General features: G+C 36.7%; 1 protein-coding gene across 2 annotated transcripts in view; it reads left to right on the top strand.

Moving 5' to 3' along the window:
* ELP1 (elongator acetyltransferase complex subunit 1) overlaps positions 1-19,829 on the top strand; it is a 267,173-nt gene that overhangs the window by 164,872 nt on the left and 82,472 nt on the right. For both annotated transcript variants that reach the window (XM_053703228.1, XM_053703227.1), the window contains exons 24-28: positions 2,139-2,224; positions 4,942-5,087; positions 11,234-11,357; positions 15,171-15,268; positions 17,793-17,994. In XM_053703228.1, coding sequence (XP_053559203.1) covers positions 2,139-2,224; positions 4,942-5,087; positions 11,234-11,357; positions 15,171-15,268; positions 17,793-17,994 — 656 coding nt within the window. The remainder of the gene's footprint in view (positions 1-2,138; positions 2,225-4,941; positions 5,088-11,233; positions 11,358-15,170; positions 15,269-17,792; positions 17,995-19,829) is intronic.

The raw sequence follows: 19,829 nt of genomic DNA, 5'->3' as shown, positions 1-19,829 counted from the left end.
AGTACCAGGGACTGAGATGCTCCAGGAAAGCTCTTTTCATGCTGAGCTAGTCAATATGCCCACAGCTGATTAGCTACACCTAATTGAGTTTACATGTAATTTTAGGAAGGGGTGATCCTTTTTCTAACTCAGTGATTCTGTTTTTAAATTGTCTTTATTTTTGCCTGACATGTTGGTGTTATATCTTTCACTTAGATGTTATAAGTTGCACTGAGTAATTACAACTGGATAAACAAAAACTGTGCCTGTCTTTATTTCAGACTGCAAATCGGCAAAATGTGATAATTTTCAAGGGGGGGGGGGGTGATTCTTTTCAATACCCACTGTACATCTATTTATACATGTGTTCCTGTGGATACCTATGGAAAAGCACTTTTGTCCCATTTTGTTTTGTTTTATTAACACCTGACATCTCATATCTTTCAGCCCTTATAACTTTTAATTGCAATTTTATTTTTCACAATATTTTTTTTTAGATAGTGTTATTATGAGTGTATCTGTATTTTTAAATGTATTTTTGATATGTTTTGGTGACACTTTTTTGACTCCCATAACAGTTAACCAGAGCTCTGAAGTAACGGTTATCATTGTAGTCTAAATTGTGATTGTGCTCACGCATTCGCATTTTCTTGCACGTAAATGGCCAAATAACCTGATATCGCTCGCGCAAACGATAATGCGACACTTGTAGTCTAACCCTATGTGTGTTAGTATACATTAATCTCTTGTTCTCTCTTTCTCTATTTCTCTGTTTCCTGTCATGTTGTTATATAAAACGACCTCCCTTTTCACATTTATTGAGTATTGTCCAAGAACAATAAATGTTACAGATATGGAGTTGCTATGATGATAAATCTTTGATGTATTTTTTTTGTGATACTGCAGCGTTTGCAATGTATGTTTTGTTTTGTTTTCCGTAAAGATCTAGCATGGTTTACATTACAGCATGGGTAAATCAAATACTGCTCTCCCCTTGATCTATTTAATGAGCTCACTACCCAGCTGATTTTACTGACCATTCAGCTAAAATTTAAGCCAATATTGAGCTAGAATGATCTAATATTTAAATGTTTTCAATGCACGTTGTACAAATTATCATTAAAGGTACATGAAACAAATATTTTCTTTTAAGATTTAGAGAGAGCATATAAATTTCCAATGTTTCAAATTTTCTTCATTCGCTTGGTATCCTTTGTTGAAGAGCAGGGTCAAGAGCAGCAATGCCTTACTTGGGAGTTAGCTAAACACATCTGGTGAGCCAGCGACATGAGGTATATATATATATATATATATATATATATGCAGCCAGCAATCAGCAGCTAGCTCACTGTAGTGCATTTCTATTCCTGAGCCTACCAAGGTATGCTTTTCATCAAAGGATTCCAAGAAAAGAAAGTAAATCTGATAAAAGTTGTAAATTAGAAGTTGTTTAAAATTGCACGCTGTATCTTAATGAATGAATGAAAAAATGTAACTTTACTGCCCCTTTAAATTTATTTTAAATCATGCAATTAATATGTGATTTGGATAGCTTAAAGGGACACTGAACCCCAATTTTTTTTTCATGATTCAGATAGAGCATGAAATTTTAAGCAACTTTCTAATTTACTCCTATTATCGAATTTTCTTCATTCTCTTTGTATCTTTATTTGAAATGCAAGAATGTAAGTTTATATGCTGGCCCATTTTTTGTGAACAACCTGGGTTGTCCTTGCTGATTGGTGGATAAATTAATAAACCAATAAAAAGTGCTGTCCAGAGTTCTGAACCAAAAAAAGCTTAGATGCCTTCTTTTTCAAATAAAGATAGCAAGAGAATGATGAAAAATTGATAATAGGAGTAAATTAGGAAGTTGCTTAAAATTGCATGCTCTATCTGAATCACGAAAGAAAAAAAAAATTGGGTTCAGTGTCCCTTTAAGTAACATTATAACATTTGCTTTTATCTATAACTATTACAAAGTATTCCACTTCCTCCACCCGGGTATTTCATAATGCCACCCGACTGGCAAACTTTTTTGTGGAAAACACTGTACAAGTAAGTAATGATTTGTTTTGTCTTCTGACTTTATTCAACAGCAAAAATTTTGTTATAAAAACGAAGTATTCTTTATTATTTATTTTTTCTTTATTTCCTAGATATTGCTTATCAATACTTACATCATATGTTCGGAAATCTACCCCAGAGTTGGAAACTGCCCTCCAGAAAGTCCATGAGATCAGAGGTAGCATTTAAAATAAACATTACATCAAATTCCATTAGAGAGTCCATAGTTTTAAAATATTTTTAAAGGGACACTGAACCCAAATTTTTACTTTCGTGATTCAGATAGAGCATGCAATTTTAAGCAACTTTCTAATTCACTCCTATTAGCAAATTTTCTTCATTCTCTTGGTATCTTTATTTGAAAAGCAAGAATATGAGTTTAGATGCCGGCCCATTTTTGGTGAACAACCTGGGTTGTCCTTGCTGATTGGACAGCACCAATAAACAAGTGCTGTCCATGGTTCTGAACCAACAATTGGCTGGCTCCTTAGCTTAGATGCCTTCTTTTTCAAATAAAGATAGCAAGAGAACGAAAAAAAATTGATAATAGGAGTAAATTAGAAAGTTGCTTAAAATTGCATGCTCTATCTGAATCACAAAGGAAAAATTTTGACTTCAGTGTCACTTTAAGTTATTATTTCTGCCGGGACAAACCAGGTTGTCTGTAAATATTGCTTTGTATTTCAGGCTACTACCTTTATTTGTAACCAAGTTAACGCATGTTTTTACACTACATGTAAAATATTCTTCAAGTGTGATAGAGATACTGTATTTCTTAGTATTTTTAAAGGGACATTAAATACTAAATAAATGCTTGATAGAATGATGCATTCAAATAGAAGATTAGTCTGAGAATAATGTGGATTTATTTTTAAAGTTTCATTAGTTGTTTAAATATTAACAAAATAAGTGTAAAGTTGGAATTACTATAAAACAATGGGAGCTGCCATGTTGTAACTTAAGTTACTTTCTCTGCTGTGGCTAATTAGGGACAGTTATAAATAGATCACTAGAGTCTGCAGCCAATGGCTGTGTGGAATATAACAGTGTTCTGCACTTCCATTTCTAACAGGAACTGAAAAGTTTACAATTTCAGAATGGAATTACAGGACACAAAAAGGGGACAAAAATAAATAATGAAAGTATTTTGTAGATTTTTTATATATATATATATATATATATATATATATATATATATATATACATATACAAATAATACACAATCAGCGCTAGAAGGATATGAGGTATCTGTTTGTCTAAATATATAATCCCATCCGTTACCCAGATTATATATGTATATATTAGACTAATACAGTTTCTGTAACCAACAGTCTCATGTATATAAAGGTGGTTAGTCTATGGAAAAAGTTCCTTATGATCCACAGTGCAGGTTCCCGTGTGCATATGTATATATGGCAGCCCGTTTGGAAATAAAGGTGATCCCCCGCAGGGCGAGGTTCCTCTTGTTAATCTGAAAAGTAGGTGACAAAACAGGCGCACAAGGCACACTTCGTGTAATACGTTCTGGTATTGAAAGTTATATAGAAATGTGAAAAATCCACGCTCACCTGGTGATACCTCACAGTATGAGGTATTTAAAGAGCCTTAGTGTTAGTAAAGTCTTCCTCCTCTCACTCCTCTATCTCTCCACGATCCTCAGATGTCCAGAATCTTTCCCTTGTTAGTGGGAAACTTTCAAACTTTGTCCTTTAGAGATAATTCCTCTCAGTCCCTCAGGAGAGTGTTTGCAGTTTTCCTTTACTGCTGGCAGATCTGCCAGCAGTAAAGGAAAACTGCAAACACTCTCCTGAGGGACTGAGAGGAATTATCTCTAAAGGACAAAGTTTCCCACTAACAAGGGAAAGATTCTGGACATCTGAGGATCGTGGAGAGATAGAGGAGTGAGAGGAGGAAGACTTTACTAACACTAAGGCTCTTTAAATACCTCATACTGTGAGGTATCACCAGGTGAGCGTGGATTTTTCACATTTCTATATAACTTTCAATACCAGAACGTATTACACGAAGTGTGCCTTGTGCGCCTGTTTTGTCACCTACTTTTCAGATATATATATATATATATATATATATATATATATATATATATATATATATATATATATATATATATATATATACATATATGATTTATTATTTTATATTACCATCTCAAGGTCTTTAATGTCCCTTTAATAGATTTTCCAATATCTTTTAGTTATGCAAATGCTGACATAAGTGCCTTTACTTTATATGGATATTATAGTTTTATTTATTTTCTTTAATAATGCATTCATGTATAATGAAAGGAAAACAAATACAGTAATGTGCTTAACCCCCTTTTGCTCTCTTACTTTTTTTTTTTTATTTGGCCCCTAATTTGGCTAGAGAGAGAGATAAACCTTTTTCATGTTTGGAGCTATTTTAAGTACTTAAAGTGCTTTGTTTTTTAAATAAGTTCTTGTATAAAAGCGCCCTTTGTAAACATTTATAGGGATTAGACTTTAAATCAGTCTTGGCATTTTAATTGCCCATCGTTTACAGAATTTATATTTAGTTTTAGACATTGCCATTATGGTATGTTCATTCAGTGACCAAATCCCATAATCTTAAGTGTTCTTCCAAGGACCTACTTAATGGACACCCCACCCACCTCATTTTACTGACCATCCGGCTAAAATTAGCCAATGTTTATGCAATAAATGTGCGCTTTATATAGCTTAATTAATATTTATAACAACAAATGTTATTATACAGCAAAGTATAACATTGCCCCCACTGGAGAGCGATGTGGAGAACACAGAGAATACTGAACTTAGTATTTAGAATTTTATTCATCTATGCTTGTAAATAAAACTCTTATTTTCAACCCTTATAATGTTTTATTTGTTTTTTTAGAAAGTTCTCCCTCGCCCAAGTCTGTCAGTGCAGAAGAAGCCCTGAAATACCTGCTTTTCCTTGTGGATGTCAATGAGCTTTATGACCATTCCCTTGGGACATATGACTTTGACTTGGTTATAATGGTGGCAGAGAAATCACAGAAGGTCTGTTTAAGTTCCCTTATTTTTGTAAAGTATAAGACAATACTAGGCACGCAAGTATCCACCTGACATTCATTTTAAAGAACTGAATCCTCGATTACATTACACGGTGTGTTTTTTTTAACTCTTAAAGGGACATGAAACCTACATTTTTTTTCTTTTATAATTTAGGTAGAACATCCAATTTTAAACAACTTTCCAGTTTATTTCTATTATCAAATTTGCTTCATTCTCTTGGTGTCATTTGTTGAAGGATCAGCAATGCACTAATGGTTTCTAACTGAACACGTGGGTGAGCCATTGATAATCGGTGTATTTTTGTAAATATTTTATTATATCTTTTTATGTGACAACACTGAAGAAATGACACTTTGCTACAATGTGAAGTAGTGAGTGTACAGCCTGTATATGTATGTCCCCTCAAAATAACTCAACACACAGCCATTAATGTCTTGACCGTTGGCAACAAAAGTGATTACACCCCTAAGTGGAAATGTCCAAATTGGGCCCAAAGTGTTAATATTTTGTGTGGCCACCATTATTTTCCAGCACTGCCTTAACCCTCTTGGGCATGGAGTTCACCAGAGCTTCACAGGTTGCCACTGGAGTCCTCTTCCAGTCCTCCATGACGACATCACAGAGCTGGTGGATGTTAGAGACCTTGTGCTGCCCCACCTTCTGTTTGAGGATGCCCCACAGATGCTCAATAGGGTTTAGGTCTGAAGACATGCTTGGTCAGTCCATCACCTTTACTCTCAGCTTCTTTAACAATGCAGTGGTCGTCTTGGAGGTGTGTTTGGGGTCGTTATCATGATGGAATACTGCCCTGCAGCCCAGTCTACGAAGGGAGGGGATCATGTTCTGCTTCAGTATGTCAAAGTACATGTTGGCATTCATGGTTCCCTCAATGAACTGTAGCTCCCCAGTGCCGGCAGCACTCATGCAGGCCCAGACCATGACACTCCCACCACCATATAACTGTAGGGAAGACACTTGTCTTTGTACTCACCTGGTAGCCGCCACACATGCTTGACACCATCTGTAGGGAAGACATAGTTGTCTTTGTACTCACCTGGTAGCTGCCACACATGCTTGACACCATCTGAACCAAATAAGTTTATCTTGGTTTTATCGGACCACAGGACATGGTTCCAGTAATCCATGTCCTTAGTCTGCTTCTCTTCAGCAATCTGTTTGTGGGCTTTCTTGTGCATCATCTTTAGAAGAGGCTTCCTTCTGGGACGACAGCCATGCAGACCAATTTGATGCAGTGTGCGCCATATGGTCTGAGAACTGACAGGCTGACCCCCAACCCCTTCAACCTATACAGCAATGCAGGCAGCACTTATACGTCTATTTCCCAAAGACAACCTCTGGATATGATGCTGAGCACATGCATTCAACTTCTTTGGTCGACTATGGCGAGGCCTGTTCTGAGTGGAACCTGTCCTGTGAAACCGCTGTATGGTCTTGCCTACCGTGCTGCAGCTCAGTTTCAGGGTCTTGGCAATCTTCTTATAGCCTAGACCATCTTTATGTAGAGCAAAAATTCTTTTTTCAGATCCTCAGAAAGTTATTTGCCATGAGGTGCCATGTTGAACTTCCAATGACCAGTATTGGAGAGTGTGAGAGCGATAACACCAAATTTAACACACCTGCTCCCCATTCACACCTGAGACCTTGTAACACTAACGAGTCACATGACACCAGGGAGGGGAAATGGCTAATTGGGGTCAATTTTGACATTTCCACTTAGGGGTGTACTCACTTTTGTTGCCAATGGTTTAGACATTAATGGCTGTGTGTTGAGTTATTTTGAGGGGGCAGCAAAATTACACTATTATACAGGCAGTACACTCACAACTTTACATTGTAAAAAATTGTCATTTCTTCATTGTTGTCACATGAAAAGATATAATAAAATATTTACAAAAATGTGAGGGTGTACTCACTTTTGTGAGATACTGTATATATGTTTGTGTGTGTGTATGTGTGTATATATATATATATATATATATATATATATATATATATATATATATAGCCACCAATTAGGACCTAGGTTTGTTGCTGCTTCTGAGTAATTTGGAAAGTTGTTTAAAATTGTATGCTCTGTCTAAATCATGAATGTCTAATTATGACTTTATTGTTCCTTTAAACACTAAAAAAAGCAATTTAACTTTTTTTTTCTTGGGGGGCACAGCCTCTACTAAAATAGGAAAATTAGAGTGAAAGAAAAAGGACTCTAAAAGGTAATATAAAATGAAAAGTGATGTATGGATTGTGTAATACTTTAAATTGTTGTGAGAGGCTATAATATACCACTAATGTAAGTATACAGTGTCAAAATAAATATTCGATTAGTGCCAATAGTAAATATAATAGCACAATATATATAAAAAAAGTCACCTAAATATATCTAGACGTATGGTGTAAACAGAAAAAAAGAAAATGAATCCCAAAGTTTATATTATGAAAAAGCCTTGGTTATCGCTGAGAGACTGCTCCACTTGTAACCACAGATGCAGAGGTGAATCTGTACATGAAAGACAAAAGGAGATAAAGGGTGCCTTATAGTGTAGCCATGTGTATACAAATAACGTTATTCCTAAAACATAAGAATCACACTCACAATTTGTGGTGACACCCAAGATAAGTAAGTGCAGATAAGCTGACACTTTCAGCGGTCAGCGCGCTGGAACCTTGTAGTTTCGAACCCGGAGGTCTGGTATCACTGTGTGCGAGGCTCACTGGATCCGGGCTCTTGCGTCACTGCCTACCTTTGCCTCTATTTTTATACACATGGCTACACTATGGGGCGCCCCTTCTCTCCTTTTTGTTTTTTAACTCTTATGATGCTTCAGGAGTTGTGTTGAAATTCAGTGTACATGTGATCCATGGTGGATAAAAATAGGAAAGAAAAACACAGGGTCAATGTTATTGCCAATTAAAAATAAAATGAAGCTTGTGTCCATTGGTTGCATGTAAAACCAAGTGACAAGATACCATATAGATGAACTTTTTCAGATTTGTTTTCTATTTACTTGTCTAGTCTACTAAGCCTACCTTTAAGGGGACGTAAAGGTCGAAATTGAAATGTGCATGGTACATTTCAATTTTAATAAGAAGCATTTTTGCAATATACCTCCATTAGCAAATGCTTATAGTAAAAGTTTTTACTGTTTTTCAGCGGAATACACACATATGCTGTGAGGGCTGTGCACCAGTATTCAAGCTCAGAGATGGTCAAAGGCAGTGGTGTATATTGTGCCTGTGAAGACTTCATTTGTGTTATCCACCTACCACTGACTTCCTGAAAAAGTGTAGTGTTTTAATGCTGGTGCACAGGTCACTCACAACATATGTGCATATGCCACTGAATAACAGTAATAACTTTTAATAGAAGTATTTTTGCTAATGAAAGTTTATTGCAAAAAATCCTTCTATTCAAAATATAAATTCACCTAAGCACATTTCAATTTTGACATATCCCTTTAAATAAAGCATTATATTATGGAAGAACAAAGAACGCATGGGATTTATATTCCATTGATAATTATATTTAACATGAAATACATTTTATCTAGTACATTTCAACAAACGTATTTTACATATTACTAAACCTTTGAAAATATTTATTATCCAAAGTGTAGAAACATATAGTTAATGCCCTGTATTGTTGCAGAAGTAGCACGTACATATACTCTCATTTAGCTATAAAAACAGCTTAACTTTCTCTAGACATTAACTTCCTTGCTAAAGATAAGGGTTTTGAATATTTCAATTCATTTCTTTATTTTTTTTAAATACACCTTGCCGAGCTTAGAAAATAGTGCAAAGATATGGGTATGCTATACTGCAGCATACCAATTTAATAATGTTAATATCACTTTTTTGTCATGTGCCTATTGTGCTATAATCATGTTGTTGTTTTTTTTACTCAAACATTGTGCAAAATATTGACATTAATCCTTTTATTACCCATTCCCCAGTTTTGCATAGAAAGCATGGTTATATTAATACACGGGACTTTTTACCTCTGTGATTACCTTGTTTTTAAAGTGCTATAAAACAGGTTGAGATCTGTGCATATCCTAAAAGGGCTAATTAAGTAAAAATAGTTTGCATCAAAAAAATTTTTTTAAAAATAAGCAAAAATACTTAAAATAGCCATGCTGTCTGGACACTGTACTCCACCCCTCTTATCAGGATTTAGACACAGGCAATGTATTTCAACGGAGTTCACAGCTTCTAAGCATGCTCCAGCAGATAATCCCTATTAATTTGTGCATTTTAACAAAACAACAATGTATATAGCTACAGCCATAAATGGAATTGTGTGGGTGGAGTTAGAGCTGTACAATTTAGAAACTTAAAAGAAAGGGTCAATGGTGAGGCACTGTAGTATAAATTTGCAGGTAAAGTAATTAATGTACATATTGTTATATTTTGTCTCTATCTCAACTTGTTTTATGTCCCTTTAAGCATCTTCTGACTGCCCCCTGATCACATGACTTTATCTATTGACTTGCATTTAAGCCAATTAGGGCTGTGTTGTTAAAATCCCCGGGCGTCAGCACAATGTTATCTATATGGCTCACATGAACTAGCTTCCCCTGATGTGAAAAGCAAATACAAAAGCATGTGATCATTGGGCTGTCTTTAAGGACTTAGATACAGCCAGAAAGTTAGAGGTTTAAATGTTATAAAGTGTATTAATATATAACAATGTGTTTTGTGCAAAGCTGGGGAATGGGTAGTAAAGGCATTATCTATCTTTTTAAACAATAACAATTTTTGTGTTGACTGTCCCTTTAAAGGGACAGTATACTGTAAAATAGTTTTTCCCTTAATGTGTTTACAATTGCTTTTTTACCAACTGCAGAGTAAAAAATGTATGAAAATTAGCTTTTTAAGGTTTATTTCTGTATATAAAAGCTCTGATTTTGTGTTTTGAAGCCACAGCCTAATAAAATAGGTTGAGCTTGTAGGTATAATCAGATCTCATTACTGTATCACATTGTGCACATATACCTGCTTCTTTATCTTATATCTGTCCTTAAAACAATCACCAATACTTTGAGAGAACAATGGAAAATCAACATTTTATTACCTTATCTCTGCTTTATCACACTGGGAGTGTAATTTCTTCTGCTGGCTGTGTTTACAAAGCTTATCTATAGCTGGTACGCGCGGCCACAAACTTTCAGAATAGGTGGGGATACCACATGCTAAATTAACAATTTCAAATGCCAATATAAGGGTAAAGAAGCTACTTGTAAACAATTTAATACACTCCAGCAGGTAAAGTGGATCATTGGGAACAAATTAAAGGGGAGAAATTTTTTGAGTAAACTGTCCCTTTAAGTGCCCATTTAATTACCCCAGGTTCTGTGACTTTGAACATAAAGTAATTGTTGGTAAATAAAAACCACATTTCCTAGCTATACTGGTCCTCGTTTCAAACGTTTACTTTAAAGGGACATTAAACACTGAGATTCTTAACACATTTATAACTGTCCCTAATTGGCTTCAGTAGAGGTGATAAGATAACATAACAAGCTTTTAAACCTATGGAACATGACAGTGCCTATTACTTTATGAAGACTAAAACTTTACACTTAACATCTATGTGTTAAAGGGACACTGAACCCAAATTTTTTCTTTCATGATTCAGATAGAACATGCAATTTTAAGCAACTTTATAATTCACTCCTATTATCACTTTTTCTTTGTTCTCTTGGTATCTCTATTTGAAAAAGCAGGAATGTAAGCTTACGAGCCTGCCCATTTGGTTCAGTACCCTGGATAGCGCTTGCTGATTGGTGGCTACATTTAGCCACCGATAAGCAAGCTGTACCCAGGTGCTGAACCAAAGATGTGCCGGCTTGTAAGCTTACATTCCTGCTTTTTCAACTAAAGATACCAAGAGAACAAAGAACCATTGATAACAGGAGTAAATTATAAGGTTGCTTAAAATTGCATGTTCTATCTGAATCATGAAAGAAAATATTTGGGTTCAGTATCCCTTTAATCTTAGGCTAATCAATATAGCTTACATTTATTTAGTGTTTAACCTCCCTTTAATTAAAATGTCTGAGCTCTCACAATTATGCATTGTTTTTTTTTATATATATATATACACTCAGGACCCAAAGGAATATCTTCCATTTTTGAATAAACTGAAACAAATGGAAACAAATTATCAAAGGTACACCATTGACAAGCATCTAAAAAGATATAAAAAGGCCTTGGGACACCTTAGCAAATGTGGTATGTAAATGTGCTGCTTATAAAAATTAGAAAAAAATATATCATTTGTTGGAAATGTGTTTCTTTCTGATGTAGTTGTTATGTAGAAGGTTTATATGTATGTTTCTGTGACTGCATGGGACACTAAATTTGCCTCCCTTTCTCCAACATAGGTGTGTCCGGTCCACGGCGTCATCCTTACTTGTGGGATATTCTCTTCCCCAACAGGAAATGGCAAAGAGCCCAGCAAAGCTGGTCACATGATCCCTCCTAGGCTCCGCCTACCCCAGTCATTCTCTTTGCCGTTGTACAGGCAACATCTCCACGGAGATGGCTTAGAGTTTTTTAGTGTTTAAGTACAATCTTAGATCTCAAGATCTTGAACAAGTTTCTCAAGGTTCCATCGTTCAAGATGGAAACCATTCGAACACTTCTTCCTTCCATCCAGGAAGGTCAATTCATGACCAAGGTGGATTTCAAGGATGCGTATCTACATATTCCTATCCACAAGGAACATCATCGGTTCCTAAGGTTTGCATTCCTGGACAAGCATTTCCAGTTCGTGGCATTTTCTTTCGGATTAGCCACTGCTCCTAGGATTTTCTCATAGGTACTAGGGTCCCTTCTGGCGGTGCTAAGACCAAGGGGCATTGCTGTAGTACCTTACTTGGACGACATTCTGATTCGAGCGTCGTCCCTTCCTCAAGTAAAGGCTCACACGGACATTGTCCTGGCCTTTCTCAGATGTCACGGATGGAAAGTGAACGTGGAAAAGAGTTCTCTATCTCCGTCAACGAGGGTTCCCTTCTTGGGAACTATAATAGACTCCTTAGAAATGAGGATTTTTCTGACAGAAGCCAGAAAAACAAAACTTCTAGACTCTTGTCGGATACTTCATTCCGTTCCTCTTCCTTCCATAGCGCAGTGCATGGAAGTGATAGGTTTGATGGTAGCGGCAATGGACATAGTTCCTTTTGTGCGCATTCATCTAAGACCATTACAACTGTTCATGCTCAGTCAGTGGAATGGGGACTATTCAGACTTGTCTCCGAAGATACAAGCAAATCAGAGGACCAGAGACTCATTCCGTTGGTGGCTGTCCCTGGACAACCTGTCACAAGGGATGACCTTCCGCAGACCAGAGTGGGTCATTGTCACGACCGACGCCAGTCTGATGGGCTGGGGCGCGGTCTGGGGATCCCTGAAAGCTCAGGGTCTTTGGTCTCGGGTAGAATCTCTTCTACCGATAAATATTCTGGAACCGAGAGCGATATTCAATGCTCTCAAAGCTTGGCCTCAGCTAGCGAGGGCCAAGTTCATACATCAACCATCAGGGGGGAACAAGGAGTTCCCTAGCGATGGAAGAAGTGACCAAAATCATTCTATGGGCGGAGTCTCACTCCTGCCACCTGTCTGCTATCCACATCCCAGGAGTGGAAAATTGGGAAGCGGATTTTCTGAGTCGTCAGACATTGCATCCGGGGGAGTGGGAACTCCATCCGGAAATCTTTGCCCAAGTCACTCAACCGTGGGGCATTCCAGACATGGATCTGATGGCCTCTCGTCAGAACTTCAGAGTTCCTTACTACGGATACAGATCCAGGGATCCCAAGGCGGCTCTAGTGGATGCACTAGTAGCACCTTGGACCTTCAAACTAGCTTATGTGTTCCCGCCGTTTCCTCTCATCCCCAGGCTGGTAGCCAGGATCAATCAGGAGAGGGCGTCGGTGATTTTGATAGCTCCTGCGTGGCCACGCAGGACTTGGTATGCAGATCTGGTGAATATGTCATCGGCTCCACCATGGAAACTACCTTTGAGAGACCTTCTTGTTCTAGGTCCGTTCGACCCACTCCAGCTGACTGCTTGGAGATTGAACGCTTGATCTTATCAAAGCGAGGGTTCTCAGATTCTGTTATTAATACTCTTGTTCAGGCCTGAAAGCCTGTAACCAGAAAAATTACCACATAATTTGGTATATCTGTTGGTGTGAATCTGCAGGATTCCCTTGGGACAAGGTTAAGATTCCTAAGAGTCTATCCTTCCTTCGAGAAGGATTGGAAAAAGGATTATCTGCAAGTTCCTTGATGGGACAGATTTCTGCCTTGTCTGTGTTACTTCACAAAAAGCTGGCAGCTGTGCCAGATGTTCTAGCCTTTGTCCAGGCTCTGGTTAGAATCAAGCCTGTTTACAAAATTTTGACTCCTCCTTGGAGTCTCAACCTAGTTCTTTCAGTTCTTCAGGGAGTTCCGTTTGAACCCTTACATTCCGTTGATATTAAGTTATTATCTTGGAAAGTTTTGTTTTTGGTTGCAATTTCTTCTGCTAGAAGAGTTTCAGAATTATCTGCTCTGCAGTGTTCTTCTCCTTATCTGGTGTTCCATGCAGATAAGGTGGTTTTGCGTACTAAACCTGGTTTTCTTCCAAAAGTTGTTTCTAACAAAAACATTAACCAGGAGATAGTTGTGCCTTCTTTGTGTCCTAATCCAGTTTCAAAGAAGGAACGTTTGTTGCACAACTTGGATGTAGTTCGTGCTCTCAAATTTTACTTAGCAGCTACTAAGGATTTCAGACAAACTTTGTCTTTGTTTGTTGTTTATTCTGGTAAACGGAGAGGTCAAAAAGCAACTTCTACCTCTCTCTCCTTCTGGATTAAAAGCATTATCCGATTGGCTTATGAGACTGCCGGACGGCAGCCTCCTGAAAGAATCACAGCTCACTCCACTAGGGCTGTGGCTTCCACATGGGCCTTCAAGAACGAGGCTTCTGTTGATCAGATATGTAAGGCAGCGACTTGGTCTTCACTGCACACTTTTACTAAATTTTACAAATTTGATACTTTTGCTTCTTCTGAGGCTATTTTTGGGAGAAAGGTTTTGCAAGCCGTGGTGCCTTCCATCTAGGTGACCTGATTTGCTCCCTCCCTTCATCCGTGTCCTAAAGCTTTGGTATTGGTTCCCACAAGTAAGGATGACGCCGTGGACCGGACACACCTATGTTGGAGAAAACAGAATTTATGTTTACCCGATAAATTACTTTCTCCAACGGTGTGTCCGGTCCACGGCCCGCCCTGGTTTTTTAATCAGGTCTGATAATTTATTTTCTTTAACTACAGTCACCACGGTATCATATGATTTCTCCTATGCAAATATTCCTCCTTTACGTCGGTCGAATGACTGGGGAAGGCGGAGCCTAGGAGGGATCATGTGACCAGCTTTGCTGGGCTCTTTGCCATTTCCTGTTGGGGAAGAGAATATCCCACAAGTAAGGATGACGCCGTGGACCGGACTCACCGTTGGAGAAAGTAATTTATCAGGTAAACATAAATTCTGTTTTTCTCTAGTTTTATATGGATTCTTGGGAATTCCTTTACATATGTATATAGAATAACTACCCATTCTTAGCAAATATAGGGCTAGATTAGAGTGACATGCTGACTCTAGCATGCGAGCAATATATATATATATATATATATATATATATATATATATATATATATATATATATATATATATATATATATATATATATATATATATATATATATATATTATTTTATTTTTTTACCAAATTCCATCAGCTATAAATAGAAATATGTATTTATGAATCAATAGAACATATTCTTCTATGTCAAGAATATTGAAAATTTAAATATTAATATTTTATGTCGGGTTAGCGCACTTGAGAAAACGTGATTGAGTTTCCACTAGTAATAGCAGTGATCCCATGTTTTTATCTTTTACCTTCTGTATGAGTATTCACTGAGATTTTTCCAGTCTTAACATTTCCTTTGTGCATCACATACGTGCATATTAACCATTTATTTCATCTTATAGGACCCGAGCATTTCACCGAGTTTTTGAACTTGGTGAAAGATCAGTGTTTATACACAGAAGCACTAGCACTTTATTCAAAGGACACTAAAGAATATATGGTTAGTAATATTTGGTGTTCATTTTTTGGGAATGTCTGGCTTGTGAAAAAGAAATATATAACTATTCCACAAATTTTTATTTGTAGATGTGCAACATGAATAATACTGAATAGCCTAATGATTGATTGTCTGTTGCTAATCTCAAATCACACTTTTCTTTATGCAAGTAAACAATCATGTTTATTAACATGTGATTTGAGCATGCATTAAGACTTTAATGTTGAAAAAAATCAAAAGAAAGGCTTTGTCTAGCGAAGTTAAAGGAGGTGCGCTAAATAGCGTGCCACTTGCGATCTAGTCCTAAAAGTGGTATTTCAAAAATTCACTATTGTCGAAATAGTCCAAAAACATTGTCGTAGGGGAAAAGTATTGGAGGGGTCAACATGGTCCATAGCCACAGGTGGAAAAAAAACTAGGGATGGGCGAATGTGTTTATATTCGAATTCCAATGTTAGAACAAATGTTATTGTAGAAATTCGATTTAAATAATTGAATGTTAAGAACGAATATTCTTAAAAATTCTATTATCGAATGTTATTTACCGTTTTCGAATGTCACTTTTGATATCGAATGGCACTTTCGAATTTGAATGTCATATTCAAATTCAAATATTACATTTATAAAATACAGTTATAGACTAGAAATAATATTACAAATTTGAATTCTACATTTGAATTTGAATGTGACATTTGAATATTACATTTATACAACACAGTTGTAGACTAGAAATACTAATTCGAATGTGACATTCGAATATTTCCTTTATAAAACACAGTATTAGACTAGAAATACTATTTTGAATTTAAATGTTACATTCAAATTCGAATGTAGCATTCAAATTCGAATTTTATATTTATAAAACACAGTTGTAGACTAGAAATACTATTTAGAATTCGAATATTACATTTCGAAATTAAATGTGATATAAAATACATAGCTAAACATTATTCAAACAAATATTTTCGAATGTTATTGAAAAATTTGAAAGCAAAAGCTAGAAAATAGAATGTTAGAATGTTATTTAAACATTGGAAATTTGATTCGAATGAACGAATGTATCAGAATTCGTTTAAATTTTTTGAATTTTTACAAACATTTGCCCAGAAAAAAAAAAAACCATAACTGGGTTTGGAATGGCTTCCTATATCAAAATTCAAGCACTTTGCATGACCTTTCTAATGGATTGGAAAAGATCCTAATGTTAGATGTTCACTGAGAAAGTCAACTGCCCTGACCATAAATGACAACTTTTTTGCAGAGTGTTTGCTTTTAGTACGAATTGTAGTCTGGTGCTGTGGTTAGTTGTTCTTACTGAGTCCATTTACCAGCTGATGTTTATGTTTGGGCTATTATCTTCCATACAAGCTAAAATGTTTCCTATAGCAATGAATGACGAGACTGATAAACCTGGGTGCCAGTGCACATGTCTCATTATTCTAAGAGCCACATTATGGTAATAAATGTACATGTTAGACCTTATGTATAAAACTTACCAGGGAAGGCTTAATGGCCTAAATATGTATTGCTTATAGGAGAGAAGAGAAGGGAAAGAGGGGATATGATAGTAACTTTCAAGCATATTAAGGGGTTTAATAATGTTAAGGCAAGAGCAATTTAAAAACAAGGGGTGATAATATCAAGCTGAAGTGTAGTAGATTCAAGGGTAATTTGTGGAAGCATTTCTTCACAGAAAGGGTGGTTGATTCATGGAATAAACATCTGATAGAGGTGGTAAAGACAAACACTGTGGGGACTTCTAGAATGACTGGGATAGGCATAAGGCTATACTGCTTACTAGATAATCTTACATTAAATTTGTTGGGCCTATGGTTATTATCTGCTGTCTATCTACAACTTAACATTATTACATGTACTCCATAGTAAGCCACTGTCTTGGAGATAACCAGAAATTTCAAACAATCGAGCAGAAAACTCCTTCTCCCATCCACTGCCTTCCCCATATTTTTCTAGCTTGGAGAAAGCTGCTTTCCTTGAATTTCTGCTCCTTTGTCTTCCTTATCATAGTGGATGGCTTCCTGTTATCTACTTTGAGGGAAGAGAGCACTGGTTTTCAAACCTGTCCTTAGGCCTCGCCAACAGGCCATATTTTCAGGTTTACCTTGGGTGAGAGCAGGTCAAATAACCATGGTTACTAATCAGCTGATTATTTCACCTGTGCTCCAGTTCAGATATCCTCAAAATGTGGCCTGAGGACATTTTTAAATAAAAAAAACAGTGATCTAGAGTTATGTCTTCTTTGTATTATATCACATTCAAGATAAGAGAAAATTAGATTATTTCTTTTTTACTTATTAAATCCCTTTGTTTACCTTCTGAAAAACAAGATATGAAGACTCAAGCGTTATGGTTTGATGCTCTTTTCATTACCTCTTCTGCTTCCTGTCTTTGCTTGTCTAAACCGTGGGGTAGAATTGTGCTGGTGGAAGTGTAGGTGGAGTTGTTGTTGATGGCAATTATTTGATGTTGGTGCACTTCAATATTTTACATGTAACATTTTTTACAGACTATTAATGAAGCTTATGGAGAGTACCTAAGCTCAAAGAATCAGCACGAACAAGCTGGATTAATTTTTGCTAGATGCTCCAATTTCAGTAAGGCTCTTGAAGCTTTTGTTGTGAGTGGCAGCTGGCAGCTGGTTTTATGCATGGCATCTCAGCTACAGTACTCTGAAGATAAAATGGCTGCCCTGGCCAGGAGTGTAGCAGGTAAGAAGTTAAAATACATTAAGAAATATGCAGTTTATTCTCTAAAATATATGGAAAGTTCCCTGGGTGTATCTGAAGCTCATTCACAACTAATATTTTCTAAGCATTTTACACTTACGCCTCTCACACATTTATCTCACCAGCTGTATGCAGGTGAAGTATATTCAAAGTTGAAAAAAACACTTATTTGCCTGTAAGAAAACAGAAAAGTAGCATTACTAAACCAGAGGCAAATGCAAGTTAAACTGTAGTGAAAACATTTTAGTTTAGTGTGTATTTGCTGCATACTGAGACTTTATATCAGTGTTCTCCTGTTAACCTCACTCTCCCCTGTGATGTTCTCTATCCCAGAGAGCTTCATTAATTTATATGGGAGGCAGCATTCTTCTCTCTGGGACTTTGAGGGTCTGGCCTTTTTTTTAGCATTGATACCCAAATGCTTAAAGGGACATAATACTCATATGCTAAATCACTTGAAACTGATGCAGTATAACTGTAAAAAGCTGACAGGAAAATATCACCTGAGCATCTCTATGTAAAAAAGGAAGATATTTTACCTCACAATCTCCTCAGCTCAGCAGAGTAAGTTCTGTGTAAAAAGTTATACTCAACTGCTCCCAGCATCAGCAGTGCTGAGGTCATGAACTTTTACTGTGATCTCATGAGATTTGACTTGACTCTCATGAGATTTCATTGTAAACTTCCTTTACCTGATTGGTGAAATAATATGAGAGTGCACGATGCTCATCCCTTCAGATGTCCCAGGACAGACACACTAATATGCTGCTTAGAAATCCTTTACAATGGGAGGTGGCTACTGAGGAACTTTTGAGGTAAAATACCTTTCTTTTTTACATAGAGATGTTCAGGAGATATTTTCTAGTCAGCTTTTTACAGCTATGCTGCATCACTTTCAAGTGTTTAAACATTTGGGTATTATGGCCCTTTAATCACTTTAAGGTGATGCCTTATATCCATACAAAAATTACTATAAAATATCACCTGAGCATCTCTATATAAAAAAGGAATATATTTTGTGCTTCAAATCCCTGCTGACAGACTTCTGCACTACAGCTACACTGATAATGTGCTGAAGAAGAAGCAATCTGAGTATGACAAGTGGTGACATAACTGACCAATTGTACTGCAGTGTGTATTCCTGCAAAACAAAAGCTAATTAATATCAAATAACTTAAAATAATGAAAGTTATAAACTTCAAACTACCAAAGGGCGTAACATCAAGTCAAAAGCAATCATCATGGTAATATTCATGAAAATGCCTTCAGCCATGTCAGCTGTAGAACTGGCCACAAATCCCAATTATAAGTCAATGGAATTTTTCTGAAAACAGCACTTTTTTCTACATTAAATAACTCTAAAGCAGCTTGGCCGATTTAACCCTTTCCATCTTAATATGAGGAGATTCCACAGCTTCATTCCTTACTTGTGGGAAATACAGAACCTGGCCACCAGGAGGAGGCAAAGACACCCCAGCCAAAGGCATAAATACCTCCCCCACTCCCCTCATCCCCCAGTCATTCTTTGCCTTTTGTCACAGGAGGATGGCAGAGAAGTGTCAGAAGATCTGAGTAGTCACTTATGGAGGGTAGTACTCTTCGCTATTTGACTGGAGTTTTAAGTAGTCTTGTCAGCCTCTCAGTGAGAGCATTGACGAAGGTTAAGGTCTGGAGACGCAGGGAGAGTCTTTCTGCGAAACTATCCAGACTCGTATTAAGAACTCCTAAGCAATCAGTGTTGACGAGTTTCACTGCCTGCTTCTATCACTCAAGTCCATGTCAGGTGCGATGCTACAAGACTGTCAAACTTGAGAGGC

This window comes from Bombina bombina, chromosome 2, assembly GCF_027579735.1.
Source record: "Bombina bombina isolate aBomBom1 chromosome 2, aBomBom1.pri, whole genome shotgun sequence".
Taxonomy (NCBI): Eukaryota; Metazoa; Chordata; class Amphibia; order Anura; family Bombinatoridae; genus Bombina; species Bombina bombina.
This window is presented reverse-complemented; position numbering and strand designations above follow the sequence as displayed.